Raw genomic sequence first — 18598 nt, 5'->3', positions numbered from 1 at the left:
AAAGCTTGTCATTCTACAGAAGCCTAATGATTTGCCACTTGAATGTACCAACTTGCCCTTTCTACATCCTTTCACTATTACGCCATCTAGTAATAGTACTCGAATTAGAGTATTAATCATTAATTGACTTTTGCTTCTTTTGTCAAAGTTTTGATCAGATCTCGTAGAGATGGAAAAACAAAAAAAATCATAAATTGAATATCTTATTCGAATCAAATTAAAATTTTAAAATTCGGTCTGATTTTTTCAATTTTTCGATTCGATTCAATTTTAAAAATACAAATATTTCGATTTTTCGGTTCAGGCGGAAAAAAAACAAAAAATTGAAAAATCGAAAAGCCACTCCCCTATTATATATTTGCTCTAGATAATAGTACATGCCTTTTAGGTTCTTTATTAAACTTTTCCTAATTTTTTAATAACGGCAAAAATTTGAATTTGCACCACAAAAATGCTATAATGATTACTTAAACCATCTTCAATCATACACCAAGAGAGTGAGAAGAAAGTAACGTAAAAGATAGAATAATATTCAAGAGGGTCGTATATACATTACTTTCTCTCCATTGAAACGACTTGTAGTGGGACGGAGGAAGCACAAAGTTCTATTTTTGTGGTTCCAACTAGTACTCGCTTCGTTTCAACTAAGTTGAATCATATTCCTTTTTAGAATATCCCAACTAAGTTGAGTCATTTCCTTTTTTTAACAGATTATCACTTATCTTTCCTACTTTATTTTTTCTTTTACTTTTTAATATAATTTCTTAATCTATGTCCAAAAATTTTAACTCAACGTAGTTGTTGGGACGTAGAGAATGTCTTTTTTACTAGTATTACAAATTTGTTTTTTATTTTTCAATTTCGATTTGAAGATAATAATAAATTATTGCAAATAGGAGAACATGCTATTTTTTAAGAAACATGATTTAAATACTTAAATACTCCACATACCTAAGGCTAAGAATAACTGATTTTCTAATTATAGCTAGATAACAATTATCTCAAAATCATGTGCCAACAACCAATGCAATCGAGAATCCCAACAGTTAAATCATTTTAACAAACACAAAAGTATTATTGACTAATTTTCTTTAAAGTAGTCGTACGCTGTGTTGATGATATAATAACAATAATTCTAGTCTTATTATAAGTGCCCATCAAATAATAATATTATTATGTTATTTTATGTTTACACGCTGCAGCTGCACCTTGAAGTGTGTCAAAAAAGTGGCAAAATCTTAATTTCATAGGGCAATAATGTACAAATACCTTGTCTTTAAAGGGTGATTTTTGAATTGCCCAAAAAAAATAGTAATACAAACTTTAAATGAATAAATTAGACAAAAAATAAGGATAGGGTTTGTAATTAAGCATGATCGAGACATATGCGGTGGAGTTAGCCAATCTACTTAATTAATAGGAATATTCCATCTTTTTAGGTTTGTCTCATTGTAATGGTTCCAGTAGTTAGGATTAAACTTAAACCCAAATTAACACGCGAATGCATTTAATTAACCTAAAATACATCTTTACTTTTCCCCCCCTCACGTTTAAAGTGTAAAGAACGGAAGAATAGATTGGGCTTTAGTATCTTGCTTTATTCCTTTTAAAAGATAAATTAGGTAAATTGAGAGGATTACACACTTGAACGGTTTGAGATAAAAAAAATATAGATATAATCAAATCATTAGTAAAATGCTATGTATAATTAGTATAGTTGGGTAGCAGCAGGCAATTATTAAGAAAAAGGAAACAAAAGTTGCTACGCTTGTTCAAAAGTGGTTCTTGTAAGTTACTGGAAATAACAATATTCACTATCAATTAGATCGGTATCGAAAACATGTAGTGCGTGGTTTCTTAAACTACTACTATAATTTAAATAGTAAGTAGTATCAGAGAATATAGTCAGTTGCATGGAATATAGAGAATTATAAATAGTTTATAAAATTAACATGAAGAGAAAATATATATACAGCATTTTAAAAATTTAGAATTAAACTACACATAATAATAAGTAAAAAGTTAGTACTCCTATTTTATAACAAATCAAACTTCAGTAACTAATTTGATACAATAGCTTAATTTGGTAATCATTTATGTAACTCAAGAAAGATTAGTTTGAACTGTAAGTAAGTTCTGACTAAAGTAAGTTAATAGTAGAAAATAGTAATAATAAATGTAAAAATTGTTACTCACTTATATGTTTATCAAGTTCATGCATATAATCTACCATCTAAGTCCATTATTTATTTTGAATGCGACAGTTTTTATTAACCTAATATTTTATTAAAATTTATGTTGCACACTATAGTTTGGTAGAGGTGGTTGATGAGCAACGTGCAAATATGCCCTTTCTGTTTTCTTGAAATGCATTAACATTTCCCATATAATTACAAAATTCGTCTGAAATGTTTCATCTAATAAATTCGGAACCAGCATACATTAAGTATAATTTTATTACTAGTATTTAACTAGTATACTTGCTTTTGATGCTAAGATTCCTACTATCACGGAGTAATTTTTATTATGATAAAGACTTCTCGTTTGTGTTTAATTGACCCCAATAAAAGGGCTAATTGAACGTTAACCATGGAATCTTATTAATTAAAAATAACCAAAATGTTTAACCTGAAAGAAAGGAGAAAATTAAGAAAAGTTTGATAAACCGAAAATCAGGCATGGGCCTCTATTTTAAACAATTGAAATTTAGACTCTTTGTCTAGATGGCTCACTAACAGCTTTGTGCTTTCCCTCTCTTTAACCTGAGACAAACAAAATGAATAAAATTATGATTAACTTTATCTTCTGAAAAATGATTAAAGCCCGGATAAAAAAACTATGGCACAAATGAGCTGAACTGTCAATTATAAGTTTGTTGGCCTTTACTATCATCATTTAACAAAACTTGACACTGTCAAACTCATCAAGATGAGAAAAAAATAACTCTAACACCATCATATCAAACAAACTCATCAAAGTATTTGTAGAAAAATTGAGACAAGAATCATAGTTGCTTATGTATGTATATTACTTACCTGAGAGGAGAGAGAAGGGGTGTGCTTCTTCTTGGTTTCAAGAGTGCAGATGTAAGAATATAATCCCATCCCAACCATGGCAACAAGTATGCCAAAGATGTTCCTTGCAGTGAATGGATCATGCAAAAGAGTATATCCAAATCCAAGAACAAGGCATGTCTTAAGATGCCCCAAAACCTGATATGTAACAGGAGAAGTCTTGCCTATCACCAAGAATGTGCTGAAGTTCACAAACACAGCAATCAAGCATGACAGCAATATGAAAACCTGCATCAATCATCTCAAAATTTACTACTACTAGTATTCTTGCTATTATTGTAAGTGTTGGTTTTCTTGATAGATACCATGACACTGGGGGAGTATGTGTAGGCAAACACGTTCTGTCCGGTGAGGCACTGGTCCAAGAAGGGGCCGATGACGAATAGAATGGCTGCTTGGAATGGAGATGACTGATACAGAAGCTGAGTCGATGACACATTTAGCCTCTTCTGTATTGTGTTTGTCAACTGTAAAGGGATTTGTGAGTAACTGACAGATATATAATATGATGAGATATTTAAGAAGTTAAGATATATACACACAATTTGGCTAATGCAAGTTGTTAGGATGGCTATGAGCGACAGAATGGTTCCAACGAGGTTTAGCTGAAGATCGGTCACAGATGCAATGCCAACTCCAAGTAGTAGTATTGACAAAGAGATCTTGATCTTGTCACTGCATGCCCACAATAGACATATACATAATATATCAGTCAGTGTTGAGATCATTTTGTGAGTCAGTTTCACTAACCTGAATTGCTTCTTGAGGAACAGAGTTTCCAACATGACCGTGAAAGGAATTATGGCCAGTTTTGTCATCTGCATCATTAGAATGAGTGTCATCACATCAACATGATTGGTGTTTTAAGCAAGAATTGATCAAGAACCTGATAGAAGCCAATGGAGTTGAATCCCAAGCTGAGGTTGAGGAATCCGATGGAGATGCCATTCAGAATGCCAAAGAGCATCACTGTCTTCATGTCAATTGTCTTGTTTTCGAAGAAATTTAGGCGTGACGCAACGTGCAGAGTGCAATATGTTACCATCAGATGCCAACTGGTAAGTGTTGTGGCTACAACAAATGAAAAGTAGTTGATCTATTTGTTCATTTTCATGGAAATTTGTCTACATGTTCTATGAAATAATAAAGTTGTAGACCATGCTAATCTATATTACTATTGCTTATGAAGTTTTCACATACCAAATTGGAAACCAAGATTGCTCATCAAGGCCTTGTTGCAGATGACAATGGAGACGGACGACGCCACAGAGAGGAACAGTGCACCGATCACTCCCAATTGGTTGTTCGACATCTCCCCCATCTTCTATGGAGATCACCCAAAAAAAAATAGACCAAATTTTTTTCATGAAAACAAAGTTATTAGCTATGCAGATAACTTTAATATAAAAGACCATATTTCCTTCTCTCTTTTTTTTTGCTGGAGGTCATTCACATTCACATTAAGTGAAATATTTATTGGAAAGCGCACATTTAGTAAAAGTTTAGTGACAAGGGAATTACAAACCATGTGGCCTAATTGATCTGGAATCCCAAGTTAATCAATCTTTCATGTGACAATTAAAATCATTTAAGTGGGATGAGGGCAATATATGATTTTACAACATATATAGTATGAGATGTGCAAGATAAAGTTAGAGCCAAACCTCTTGTGCTCTCCAATAGAGAGAGTGAGAGAGAGATAGAGAGAGACTTGTAGTAGAATGAAGAAGAAAGGAGAGTTGGCTTATATTATTATCTTATATATTGCCATGTGGTTGTTGCCAAGGTTGTTTGATACGGCTATTGTTGGCTTTGCCATTATTAACGACCATTTTAAGCAAAGGGTAGACCTTTTGATTTATCATTCATAAGGTTACTTAGCCCATCATTCATTCAAGATCTTGAAATTAACAGTATGTGATAATTATATATAGAAACAAATATAAAATTATCCTTAAATTGTAGATTTTGGCTAATTTTGCTATGTCTACATGATTATACTAATTAGCATATGGATACCGTGCAATGAAGCTGGTGTCTGAATTGTGCATTATTAATGTTGCTAACTAACATATATATTCTCAAAAGATGTTGCTAATGCTAACTAACATTTATATTAATATAGAGTATAGATGTGTATAGTCTTGGCACGGAAGATAGGAAGGTGAAATCGGAGTAGTTTGTTTGTGTATAAGGAAAATGTTGACAAAACCTTACAAAAACTCTTGTTGTTTGGTGAGATGTTATATGAACTTTAATCTTACCCCACAACGTTCGCGAAAATGACATTGGAGTTATTTTTTTTTGGAATGCTATGGGAGTTAAACCCATACTTCTATATTCGAAATTATTGGTTTTTTATATTTTGTGTATGATTTACATTATGTCATATTATGTGGATGGTGGGATCGTGATCCCAAATTGCTACATAGAACTAGTAGTATATTAATTAAAGAGTGACACTTGCGTTGGGATGTCTGCCATCTTCAATTAATTATAATTTATTATAATGAGAATATAATTAAGGGGTTATTAATAATTTAGTAAGCCATCATTTAATTTATTAATCAATACTAGATAGGATTAAGAAACTGTTAATGTGAATAGATGATCATGTACCCCTTTTTTTTAAGAAATGATCATATAACCTTTTTTATTTCACTTTTTAGCTTTTGGTTTTGCAGTTTCTATAATTGCACCTTCTTAAAGGTAATCACGAAATGAAAAGCCGGTTAAAGATTCTCCAACTTTGAAGACTTGAATGGTTATGGGATCCATTTAAGTGCTTCTGGAGTTATAATATAAAAAATAGTACGAATTGGCGTTATATAAATCTTAAAAGCATTTTACAAATATAGAATTTCATAATTTAGATTTTATATAATCTTGAAGTGAAGTAAATGTGGAATCGAATTTTCTAAATCAAGTAGTAGAGTGATAATCACCCACAATAAAAATCGAGGTCACCTTGTTACCATTTTTCCCTTACCACCTTGTTTTCCCTTTTTTTGTGAAACACCTTTAAATTTACAAGCAATAATCATAATGTAAATATATGCAATGTTTTTTAACTATAAACAATAATAACTTTGTAATAATCATAACTATATTTTCAAATACTTTTTATGTATACTTCAACACGGTGATAAAACAACAGAAAAGGTGTCAAAATACACATACTGCTGTAGTATTGTATTTTGAGATCATGTTTAATTTATTTATGCATACAATAAAAATTTGATACTTCAATGATGTGATGCGTACGAAAAAAAATTTATGCGTTGTTTTAATATAAGTAGAAAATAAAGGATCGTTTAGCATCGATCTAGCTCCATTTGATACCTAATAAATAATATAAATAATATTAATAATAGTTTGAAGTTCACACTGGAATAGAAACATAGAAGAGCACTTGAACAAGAATTCAAGTAGACAAATCTACGTACCAGCTCCTAAAATCCGCTATTTAAACATCATCCAATGATGATTTACACTAATCTTAACGTGGCTAATCTACGCCTCGCGAAAAGCTGCATCTCACAGAAAGAATAAAGCTACAAAACAACACTCGGGATGATAGGAAGTAAAGGGAAATGCCATGCAATATACACACTATAGAGCCATCCGTCACATTATTCTACAGCTGGGAAAAGTATGCCTTGTCTGCAGTAGAAAGCCGATCCTGAAAAATCTTCCATTCGTTTCTGCATCTCTGTCGCACCTATGATAGGATGAACAGAACAGGAATGGATTGAAGCACTGCAAAGATTATATCATACTCAAACCAAGATATACATAGTTCTGGATGTACATACCCCTTGCCATGGAGCTTTTCCATCAACAGTCTGTCCCTGTGGATTTTTTAAGAAATTTGGCTTTAGTGGAACTTCCATAGAATATTCTAAGTAGTACAAGAATGATGTAGAATATGTAACATCCAATGAAGGCCAGGTAACTATTGCTCATCAACAATGGCGAGGTAGAGAGGATTTAATCATCATCAATGACAAATATTTAGAGCAAAGCATTCCACACATCCTAAACATTTGAAAGCCTGATTGACTGTCAATTCAATTATCAAATCCAAAACTATTAAGCGTCAAACTCTGGTCACTTTCTAACTCCCACACATAAAAACAAGTAATGTCCTTATCAAACTTATCTCTAGTGAATAGAAATAATAGTTCAATGTGATGGTACAACAAACTATTAGAGCTCAAATACACCATTAGATTCAAGAAAATGATTTTGATGGACAGAACCAGCAAGTAGGTTGGAAGATTTAGCTGTTAGCGAGGTGTTGATCTCTAACCTGATTTCCAAGTGACGGAATTACTTGATGGACAATCCATTGCGAGTCAACAACACCAATTTTTTCATGTGCAGGCTGCAGGGCAGAGCTGAAGTGAGAAGGTTTTGACCTAGGTGGTGGAAATTGGGAACTCACCCATGTCCAAAAGCAAACTCAATAGAAAGCGAGAAAATAGAGGAGCTAATGCCCCTGACACATAGAGAGAGAGATTGAAACTAACATCTGCACATCTTCTTAATGCAAAATCCAATCCCCATCCATGTACCAAATCATTCTGCAAGTATAAGATTGTAAAGGGTAATAGTTAAATAGCTATACATCAAACATTGACATAAAAAAATACTAAAAAATAAGGGCAATGTGATAAGCTCTAAGATATATTTATATATGTGGGAAAGACTTGAATGGAGGAGTGGTATTCTCCATTTCTCCAAATTTGATAAACACCTGGATCATATGCCAAACACATCTCCATGCTTCACGAGAAAATACTGGAGCCATGATTTCTACAAAGCTGCAATACGGTAAATTATGATTACTCTAGTGCATTTTCCAGCTGAAAGTGTCTAGGTTACGAGTTAATATAAAAACTGAAGATCTATAAAGATGTAAATCCATATGGATCGTGAAAATTAACAAATGGTGCAAGGAGAGGTCAAAGCTTAAACCCTTCACAGATTGTATATAGCGAGGCATGTTCTCGAATTAAGAGGCACCCTATCCTTCTCACTTAATAGCACCATAACATAATTGTCAAAGACAATGCCCGAGCACTATCTATATAGAAATTATTCCCTTAAATAGCAATTTGGTATACAAGATATCTCAGTTGATGGTATTCCACAGGAATTCCAGACAGACAAGTACCCAGTGCATGCATATAAAAATGCAGAAAGAAAAGAAATACAGAAACACATCATGGAGGAAACTACGCACGCTGCACATGGAGGCAAGCGCGGATCACTGCACCAGCCTGGTTTCTCCTCTGTATCCCTGTCAATCAATCAATTCACATTTGAAAAATGAATATCTTCTCTTTCAAAGGAAGGAGGTTGAGGTAGAAAGAAAGGGTGGGAGAGGTGGGGTTTAAACTGTTAATCGGTGGACTTACTTGTGGACTTCTCTGTCACCTCTCCTCTTAGTCATCTGCCATGTAAGTCCATTGTTGGGTTCAAGACCTGGTTGGGAAATCTCTAAACCATGTTTTTTAACCAATTGAATATACCTAGTAAGTGGAGAAGTACCAGATAAATTGATAGGAAAATATTGTCATATAAAACACATGACCTTATGTTTTTATAAAACAGAAAAAGATTATTACTTATCAGCATTGAAGTGTTCAACTCCAAGATCTTCATCCCAAATGAAAATGTAATCATAAGCTGATACAACATCTGGGTGTAAAAATCTCTTTGCGTACCACCTGTAAAGGCCGGCAACATTCAGAACTTGATAAAGGTGGAGAAAGTTATTCTAATACTCCAGAAAAACAAGATAAGTCCATATAAGATTCTTAATTTTATTATGTGTCTAAAAATGAATTAACATGATGTAATCAGCTTGAATTTCAGCAAAGCCGTTTCAAAATCCTCTGTAGAACCAGGTTACAAATTTGATAGTGAATTAGTCAGCAAGACATTTAAACTGAGTATAGGCACCAAGAAACATGTTATTCTAGTATAAAGTGTGGAACCTAAACCTTCAAAACACGCCTCATAGGTTATACACGAAAATAAACAGGCACGGAATCATAATAGAAAAGGCCCAGAATGTAGCATAAACCTGAAGATTATTACCACTTTGTTTGTTTTCTTGCACTGACATGTATGGCACGGCGTGACCACTCAAATTGATCCCAGTCACTGGCTCGACCATCATAATGGAAAAGCAGTATTTGAAAATCCTCCGAGAACTACAGAATTATAACAAAACCAAATTTGATATAATTGCTCTCTGGGGTAAGAAAAGACTGTTTATAGCATAATATAACATTCTAAAGTAACCTTTTTAATTGTTGCATCAATACGGTTCATTTGTTCAAAACCAACTGTAAATGTCACTAGGTACTTTGGCTTCCTTTCCAGATCCTGAGAATTCCAGAATGTAGATGTAAGCACACTCATATTGCATAAAATCTCATGCAAGATATATATAAAAAGTTTTTGATGTGGTACATATATGCTAATGCACCTACTATTGACAATTATAGCACACCAATACTAATAACTCCAGTCAACAAACTGCATTAAGATCAGGAAACATATAATTAGTGAATCCATCAGCAGTAATCCACCAATTAATCCCATGCTGCAAGTTTGCAACAGCCATTATTAAGTTAGTTAATTCAACAAATACTGAAGCCACCTACGACTGTGAGAATCTAAATGCTCCATGTGTTCAAAATTAAACATATTACATACTCCAATATATATTACTGGTAACTGATCACACATCCTGGTGAGATAAATATCAAGAAAAAACACAGATTCATTCAGAGTGTTTGGGCTATAATCATTTCCACTTATTCATTACCTCATTAGGGTCACCCCATAATCTCCGAAGATAAAGGTCAGATTCTGAGACAACGATTCCTGGTGGCAAAGACTCTGCACCACGGGGATTTGTAGGAACATATATCTGAGATCCAAAAGGATGGTGGTTTTATATAAAAATACCTCACATAAATATTAAAGCCAAACATATAAGAGTAGATAGTGCAGTTGCAGCAGGTTTATGTTAAACAATCAGGGGAAAAACAAGAGACAGGAATACGAAATGACATATTAGCAAAAGACAGACCTTAGTTGTCAAAGGAGTACTTCCGGTAGCAAGGTTTTCAGGTAAACTGCGACTAGTAGAACTATGAGGATCATCATTTAAGGCCATGTCAAGAGATGTCATTAAACTTGAAGGTAGATTAATCTGCCAGCCGAAGACAAACAAGAAGGATGGAGTATAATGAACCTAATTGGTGACAAACATTTTCATTGAGCAAGTTACTCAGATATTCAGATCATACCTTACTTAAGTAAACAGATGGAAATGAAACACCTATAAAATATCCCAAGACCATTCCCATGATTGTTGTTAATAGAAGTCGGGCAGTGTCATTTGATCTCCTTAATATCCCACTGCGAATGCAAATAAAATAAAATTTAAATGACCCCATTTATCAGATGTATCAGTTTATACAACTCTGTAGAGCAACAGCGTACATACAAACCTGCGATGTGAGGTTCCCATGATGATGATAGAGTCGCTCAACTCAAGTTTGGTAAGGCAAAAAACAGTTTTTTAAGAAACTCAAGCAGAATTTATTGAAGTTGCCTCTTCAATAACTCGAATTTGCTCCATACCATAGATTCCTACAAAGCATCAAATTTTGCATCATATGAGATTCTTAAACTTCATATTATATTCCCATTTCCTGCTCAGTAACTACTTCCTTAATACCATTTCCAATCATTTAGCAGTTTTCCTGAGCGGGGTAGATGAAATGAACATAAAATCACCAAAAAGCAGTAACTTCAAATGCTCATTTACAGCCTAATATGACAACAAAACAACAGCATTGCTCAAGTTTCCATTTTTTCGGGAACTGCTCCAAAAAGCAACTGCCGCAGTACGTTCCACTTTCGGCGGTATCAGAAACTAATAGATAGAGTTACATAAACACGCTCGACACTGATCTTAATGTTGATTTTCCAGAGTCGTAGTAGCATTACGGATGACATAAATCTAAAACCCAAGCTTCTTTTTGGAAACATACAGTAGAAAACTGAAGTGTCACTAACAAGCCAAAATTATCACTGGAAACGCCGCAATACCTTCGTAGCTCCGCCTCCTTGTGAAAGATCGATCACTAGAATCCCCAAATGTATAAGAAACAAACACAAATTTGAACAGAAAATACTATATTATTCAGAAAAAGGAACCAAATTAATCATATAAGTCCGAAATTGAAATATGTGGGATTGTAGAGAGAAAAGAAAGTAGAGTTGGGAGAGACAGGGAAATCCAGAGATCGGCGTGAGTGGTTATTGGTGAATATGGTTGGCGAATGCCGGTGGAAATTAGCTGAGATGAAGTTATTGCAAAGTAACCCCTGTGGTTTTAAGAAATTACATTGAGTAATGTCGTTGAGTCCTGTCGGCGTTCCAAATCAAATTCAAAATCACATCATATTTTATTTATGCATATATTTTTTTCAAATATTTAGTAATTATGTTTTCCTTTTGGAGATGGTGCAAGTAGTTTCAAAACTACTTTCATTGTTTCCTTTTTTATAGAGAACTGTTTCTTGAATTCGTATGGTTTGTTTACTCAAGTAAATAATTAATTAAAATATAGGTACGTAATTTGATTTGGTATTGGTAGTTGGGGTTTTCCAGATCTAATTAGTTGTTACTTTTGTCCGAGTCCAGGTTTAAGTTTTGCATTGTAGATCTAGTGATTGGTAAAAAAACACTTAATGTTTATGGGTTCAACATCTTTTTTTTATCCTATACTCTAATCTCATTATAATGATCAGTAGAAAACAAAAAAACTGTCGAAAGATAATTATCAAATTTTATGAATAATCTTAATTTTTTATGAATAGTGTAACAGTATTTAGATTGAGGTAAGTTGTGTAGCAGAAGCAAGAGAATAGGAGTTAATTTATTTAGAGTACAACACACATGACTTATAAGTTAACATAGGTAAATGAGTAGGTAGATGATGTTCATGCCATGGACCAGGTAACGGGTACGACGCCAACGTCGACATCGAGACCCAGAGCCTTCCACACGGCATCTGAGCCGTCAACGATGTTGTTGTCGCAGGGCGGCTGCCCCGCGTGTTCCTTATCGCAGCCGTTCCTCGAATCGCACTCGTCCACAACCTTCGCTGTCGTGCTCCGTCCGTTTTGCGCTACGATGCGAATCTGCTTCCCGCACCTCGACCCGCCGGCGTACCACCCTGTCGACAGCGCCACTACGCTCTCGCTGTTGTCGTGGTACCGATCGTCGCACTCCGACGGACCTCCGCCATCGCCGCCCTCGCTGAAGTCGTTCCAGGTCAGTTTCGCCGCTGTGGAGGAGGAGATAGGCGGAGAGCATGTGTACTGAGGGTACGATTTTCCACCGCAGTGAAGCGTGCCGGAAGGACTGCATTTCCCTCCTCCTCCGCCACCACCACCACAGGTATGACTTCCGACGTCTGGATCGTCGCTGCACTTCCCATTGATGCAGATTAATTGGCCGGCGCAGTCGTCTAGGGTTTTGCATGGGCCATTGCAGGAAGATTGCGCACTTCCAGGGGTAAAATTGGTCATTCCTGCAAAGAGGAAAAGTGAAAGAGAGATTATAAGTGTTATGTATGCCATTATGTTATGTGTTTCTTTCTATCGATAACGTTTTCTCCAGGGCTAAACGAGATTAGACTTTGTACCTATATATAGTACCCATAATTTCACTGTTACTCATTAGTATTCCATCCACCGTAGTTGAAGTATTTCCTTTTCTCATATAATTTAAGAAAAAATTATGTTAAGTGAGTTAAATAAAGGAAAATAAGTAAGAAATAAAAAAGGTATAGATATGAAGAAAAATAATGTAAGAGATCGAGTAAAGAGAGAAGAAATGTGTTGACTTTTGCCAGAAAAAAAAATGATTATACTATAATGGAACGTACTAAAATGACAAAATAACTCCATTATTATGGAACAATAACTCTATTACTACGGAACAAAAGGAGTATGGAGAATATATGGAATCGACTTGAGAGGAATTTTATGTTAAATTTTGATAGGTTGATATGGACTTATATAGTGCGGACAACTACTTTATATCACATGAGTATAAATTTATAATTATAAATACTTACTACTGATAATAATTTACTTAAATTTTCACTATCAAAGTACTTACTGACAACAATGGCTGCGTGGATACATATATACAATATACTACTTCCTCCGCCTGCGATTAAAACTTTCATTTTTTATTTTAATTCGCGCCTATAAGAATCTCAATTGACTTTTTAGTTAATTTTCATTACATAAAACGTACTTTAGCATATGTAGTCACTACAAGTAACGCTAATATCAATTCAAAATTAATAGAAAATTGTCTTTCTTAGTTTTAATAGTCTTCCTCAGAAAGTTTAGCCAAACATTTGATTGAATTAAATGTTTTATTTTGAATAATACGAGTTTCAAGGAAATTAAAGGAAGATGAATGTAAAAAGTTAGTAGAATAAGAATATAAACCTCATTTTTTATATATTAGTTTTATAATAAAAATTGAATAGAATATATAAAATTTGCTACAGAAGATTATTTATTTTTAATGGATGGAGGAAGATTATTTATTTTTAATGGATGGAGGAAGTAAATTCTAACGATGAATCAAAATTAATAATGAATTTATCTAAAAAGTTTTAACGAAATACAAACACCGTGCGAATCCTAATAATTTCAAATAAAATAAAAGTACTGAGTAGCATAGATAGAAACTGAAAAATGAAACTGGCAAAAGTAGATTGGGATGCATAGCCACATAAAAATTGGAATAATGATTTCAAATCTCTCTTTCAATACAGTCATTTTTTTGTAACTTTTGTAGGCAGCGTGCCGCTAATGCTGATATGGAATTCACTATCGACATTTAGTTACGCCAAATACTAAGAAATTCAATGTGACATCTGAACATATATTATTTACATGTGAATAATTCAATTGAGTAGCCGCCAATTTCATTTTAGTTCTAACTTTCTAATTTAGTGGCAAAATACATCCCAAACAAAAGAATATTGCCATATGTATCATTTTCAACATGATCAATTTTTTAATTAAATTAAGGGTTAATTATCAATATTCCACATAAATAATCCACACTGAATTTGATCGCTCTTTGTAGCACTTTGTTCAAATGCCCACAGATACTAGCATCTACTTGTCTAGTCTTAACAACTGAGAGTTGCCAGTGATAACGAATAACGACATGGATAAGGATTCAAAATTAGTGAAAAAATGCTTATTTAAAAATCATTTTATTCTATATTAGTAATGTTTTCTACCCATCAATTATTTATATTTGAAAGATACAAAAAAATTAAACTTGAATATAGCATCCATCATACAGAGAACAAATACTGAAACTCAAAGTCATAAGGCAACATCTCCACCGCGGCCGACGCCCTGCCTCCATTAACTTGCTTGAAGCAATCGACGATCGATTTTCTGAGAGACCCCGATGCCGGCAGTTGTTGGCAGAGCCACTCCACCAGCGAGCCCATGTCTTGCCCGAAATCGAACATATTCCGCAGCAGAAGCTCGGGAAGTGCTATTTTTTTGGTGCTTGTCACAACTATCGAAGCTTGCAGATATTCCAGCTTCGATCGCTCTAGTTCACCTGTGACACCCTCTGCTGTGTATATCTTCACCTACATATAGCCGATAAATACGATCATAATAGAAATATATGCATAAAATGAAGAAAAATTTAACCAACCGCCAAGTGAGTTACCGCTGGAGAAGAACGAGTGGCACAGCATAAGGCGAATATGATGTTTGGATCCGAGGATTTGAGGCCGTAGAGGTCGTGAAGCATCATCTCTTTACCACCAACATTCTATTGCACAAATGACAAGTTTGTCAATCAGATTATCAAGATTTGAACGTGTCATGAGAAAAATTACTAATACCTGTTTTTCTTGTGAATTAGCTGGTTTTCTTAGAATACTGCGCTCGATCATTTGAGCGTTGATTGAGTTGCCAGCAATGTTAAGACTTGCCTGATTACCCAACACGTTTTTTACAAGAAAATAAGCGCATTTAAATGAGTTCAAGTTTTCTTATAAATGAAAAAGTAAGTGTTTATTGATTTGTGTCATTTATTACCTGGTTGATAAGTTTAAGCATTTTCTCAGGGCTAGAAGCAGAGGAAATTCCATATTGTAGATATCCCTAAATCAATAAGTATTTTTTATAAGTTCATAGATCCAAAACACGAATGTATATATTTAATCGATCAATTTGAGTGTATGTAAATGGTAGGAGTATGTATTATATACATGCATGATGCAAGCGTTGTACATGTTGATCCAGAAGGCTAGCTTCTGTCTATGGCTCAAGAACCTCAAATCCACTTTCTCAAGACCATCCATCAAATTCCTATTTTTAAAAAAATGAAGTAAAAAGAATCAGTTAGTACACAGGAGTATAAAAAAAGATGACAATAAGTTTAAAAATCAGTTTATCTTGTTACTCACTTCAATTTCTGGAACAAAGGAATGGAGGCAGAATTCTGAATGCATTTGAGATCCATGGAGGTTGATGTGAATCTAACCAAGTTCTTGTAAGGCCCTATATCCCTAATCAGAGATTCTTTGGAATCAAAGATTCCGTAAGGATCTTGCTGTCGCGAGTCTTTTGGGAAGACAAGGCCAGCCGAGGCTGTTTCAGCCCTGAAGCTAAGTGAGAAGTCTGTGGATCGAGCAATAGGCTTCTCTAGTTCCACAGTTCTAGACGTCCGGAGCAGCCTCAAGTAGATGAAGATGAGACACCTCATTATGTTCTCAGATAGCTTGTTTGGTGACCATTTGTGGATGCTGTCTTCCTCTGGATGCAAAGGAGTTGACATCACAAGAGCCTGGTCCCTCTGAAACAGCATTAGTTGAGTTATTTAACTACAAACAACTTTAGTTATTATGATCAAGATTTTTGTACTGCACCTTTGGTGTTGGATGCCTCGATGGAGAGGGGCGCCTCAGCATAGGGCCTCTCTTGGAGGGCTTCTGATCGTTTATTGTGTTTTCCTTGAATCTCTTTGAGTTTATGGCTTTGTCGTTGTGGGTGAAGTCACTCAGCTTGTAGTCTCCTTTAATGGCCTTGGTGATGAAATGGAGGGCCTTCATCTCAAACGACGTCGCCTTCTCATTAGACCTCTTGCTGATGTTGCAGGGATCTTGTGCAAGTGGTGCTTCCTGCTGGATGCTTCTCTGATTTGCAAGCTCCCATTCTTGCAAAGCTGGTTGTGTATGGACTCGTACGTTGTGTTCTGGTTCTGCTTTGAGCAAGTTGATTTGATTCTCTAGTCGACTTATCTCTTTCTCCACCATTGCTAACTCATCAAGTAGCTCTATCATCTGTCAACTTTTTCAGATCAGAATCCATTCTTGGATTATGGAGTTTGGGCTACTACTAATAGTTGATGCAAAACACATATGAATAATATGACATGAAGAGCATAAATGTTGTAGTGAAGTAGACTTACTTTTGGAGAGAGAGTTTTGAGAGCAGAGTCATGTTGTGGACGCGCCTGCAGTCGATCTTCATAGCATTTTTGCACCATTTTGTGGAGTGCAGAAACCTTATAGAATGTTTCAACTTTGTAATTTCTGTATAAGCTTGCTAGTTGAAGCATATTAAGTCATGAAAGTTTTTGATTGAAATCTACTTTCTACTTTGTAAGTGGATAGAAACATGTAAAGAGTAGTAAATCAATGGGAAAAAATCATGTTGATTGTTGATAAAGTGGGTAGAATTACAAAGGCAACCCATGACCTATGTTTGTACTATTGTTCATTTATGGGTCTGTACAATTCTGCACCAATCAATTTTGACATTCTGCACATGCATATAACTAATCTCAATGGTTAACTACACAAATCATCACAAAATATAAGTATTTGTGTGACTGAAATATGACAAATTGATCCTACAAAATAGGCAGGTACCTCTCTTGCAAGTTCTTCCTTTTTTTCTTGGCGATAAAAGTTACTTTTTCTCTGAAACACAAGTCAGTTAGTTAAACCGTACGAAGAGATAATAGCAATTGTTAAAAGATAGATGAGTTATTTTTTTCAGTTTTAGAATAAACTTTTAAGGGAGACTGATTTAATGTGGAATATAAAAAATGAATTGGTGGTGAGGCATGTGCATGGAAAATGACTCAACCACATTTAAACACATAATATAAGGTGAAAAATGTTACTGAAATTAAGTAAAAATGCATGAAACTTACGTATTTCAAAGGAAGATTGGCTAACAAATGATCATGCTGGCTAGCCATAAACAGAGGACTATAAAACCAAAGATTCAACCTGTCTCTTGTTGCAGTAGAGAGGGACACTATACTATATATAGCCAGAAATAAAATATACGATTAGGAAGACAGACAGAGAGAGTGAAGGGGTGGTTAATTAAAAAAAATGATAGGAGTGGTGGTGGACTGGTGGGTGTAGAAATTGTTTGTGGTGTGGCGTAGCTTGCACTTGCAGTTTTGTTTAATCTTTTTTGTCTTTGGTGTTTATGAGTATGATTTCTTCTTTGTGAAGTGATTTAGATTGTAATTATTGTTGTTAGTTGTTACCAATTACTACCATACAAGAAATTGCATTGATTTTGTGGTAGCAAGGACAAATATCACAAGATTTGCCCTGGATTTCCGGGACCAAATAAATACTTCAATCTTTACTTGTCAAGTGTATTTTATTGTCAATGAATGTAAAATGTTGTATTGCTCTAATTCATGTAGTAGACGTAAAAATTAATATTTTATTTTTTCGTCAATGAATTAGCTTGCTACATGGATGGAGTATGAATCAAATGATTGATAACTCTGGTCATCTCGTTGTCCTGTATGATGTAGTATCCAAATTTACAATCTGTGCTCTCAACTTTTAGCACTTCGCAAGCTAAATCATATTGCTAATCATTATAGATTATTGTACAAGTTCACCACAATCATTAGGATATATATGTACACATGATGGTATGATTTAGAGAATTACTATATTTTACAAGAAACTAGACGTGGAAAGGTTAATTTTTCATGGGAGATTGCCATTTAAGTGCCAAATTAGTGAATCATTGCTACATAGTAAAAAAAACGAATGGACATGTTTTCCTAAAGCGCCTATATCTTATATTTTAAAATTTATTACTCCGGCCGTCTCAAAATATTTGATTTGGACATGAGAATTAACAAAGATGCATTTAGTAACTAGTAAGTTAAGATATACTCGTAATAAAGTAATTGGACGAATAATGTGTGAAAGAAAAACTCGTAATAAAGTAATTGGACGAATAATGTGTGAAAGAAAACAAATCGAACGATCACGTGATTAGGAACTAATGTTTTTCTCTGTGACTTTATTACTTTACAATAGGAAAAGAATCAAAAGTATTGCCATGAAACAATCCTCCATCTAGGTCACGAGTTCAAAC

At 34.4% G+C, this 18598-nt stretch overlaps 4 protein-coding genes across 12 annotated transcripts; all 4 read right to left on the bottom strand.

The window, feature by feature from the left end:
- Window positions 1–2576: 2576 nt before the first annotated feature.
- On the bottom strand, window positions 2577–4840 carry LOC148933221 (UDP-xylose transporter 1-like). 5 transcript variants are annotated; one of them, XM_089070003.1, is made up of 8 exons: window positions 4600–4675; window positions 4275–4398; window positions 3961–4145; window positions 3825–3892; window positions 3617–3749; window positions 3380–3541; window positions 3036–3302; window positions 2577–2762 (listed from the first exon to the last, which is right to left on the bottom strand). In XM_089070003.1, exons 1-8 carry the CDS (start codon window positions 4600–4602, stop codon window positions 2673–2675), a joined length of 1032 nt encoding a protein of 343 aa, XP_088926129.1. In that variant the 5' UTR covers window positions 4603–4675; the 3' UTR covers window positions 2577–2672. The 5 variants fall into 5 exon arrangements, with proteins under 5 accessions (XP_088926129.1, XP_088926128.1, XP_088926126.1 ...); XM_089070002.1 differs by lacking the exon at window positions 4600–4675 and adding an exon at window positions 4739–4840 and having other exon boundaries at window positions 3380–3749; window positions 4275–4395; XM_089070000.1 differs by lacking the exon at window positions 4600–4675 and adding an exon at window positions 4739–4800 and having other exon boundaries at window positions 3380–3749.
- Window positions 4841–6408: 1568 nt separating this feature from the next.
- LOC148933220 (uncharacterized) lies at window positions 6409–11492 on the bottom strand. The gene is made up of 15 exons (XM_089062456.1): window positions 11214–11492; window positions 10610–10751; window positions 10406–10517; window positions 10186–10308; window positions 9919–10023; window positions 9390–9473; window positions 9183–9298; window positions 8708–8809; window positions 8498–8611; window positions 8323–8379; window positions 7834–7900; window positions 7607–7660; window positions 7387–7461; window positions 6890–6925; window positions 6409–6795 (listed from the first exon to the last, which is right to left on the bottom strand). The coding sequence occupies exons 2-15, from the start codon at window positions 10627–10629 to the stop codon at window positions 6712–6714; spliced, it is 1149 nt and encodes a 382-aa protein (XP_088918582.1). The 5' UTR covers window positions 10630–10751; window positions 11214–11492; the 3' UTR covers window positions 6409–6711.
- A 520-nt stretch (window positions 11493–12012) lies between these two features.
- On the bottom strand, window positions 12013–12783 carry LOC148933219 (kiwellin-like). Its single transcript, XM_089062457.1, has one exon. The coding sequence runs from the start codon at window positions 12749–12751 to the stop codon at window positions 12110–12112; it is 642 nt and encodes a 213-aa protein (XP_088918583.1). The 5' UTR covers window positions 12752–12783; the 3' UTR covers window positions 12013–12109.
- A 1619-nt stretch (window positions 12784–14402) lies between these two features.
- Window positions 14403–17505, bottom strand: LOC148933218 (uncharacterized). Of its 5 annotated transcripts, none has more exons than XM_089062450.1 (10): window positions 17394–17505; window positions 17107–17157; window positions 16644–16739; window positions 16102–16515; window positions 15640–16028; window positions 15442–15541; window positions 15269–15334; window positions 15073–15162; window positions 14895–14999; window positions 14403–14811 (listed from the first exon to the last, which is right to left on the bottom strand). In XM_089062450.1, exons 1-10 carry the CDS (start codon window positions 17439–17441, stop codon window positions 14503–14505), a joined length of 1668 nt encoding a protein of 555 aa, XP_088918576.1. In that variant the 5' UTR covers window positions 17442–17505; the 3' UTR covers window positions 14403–14502. The 5 variants fall into 5 exon arrangements, with proteins under 5 accessions (XP_088918576.1, XP_088918577.1, XP_088918580.1 ...); XM_089062451.1 differs by having other exon boundaries at window positions 15640–16019; XM_089062454.1 differs by lacking the exon at window positions 17107–17157 and having other exon boundaries at window positions 17394–17458.
- Between the last annotated feature and the right edge of the window lie 1093 nt (window positions 17506–18598).

This window comes from Salvia hispanica, chromosome 1, assembly GCF_029641045.1.
Source record: "Salvia hispanica isolate PSC_SH4W2 chromosome 1, Shi_PSC_v1, whole genome shotgun sequence".
Lineage (NCBI taxonomy): Eukaryota > Viridiplantae > Streptophyta > Magnoliopsida > Lamiales > Lamiaceae > Salvia > Salvia hispanica.
Note: the sequence above shows the minus strand (reverse complement) of the source record. Positions and strands in the feature narration are given on the sequence as shown.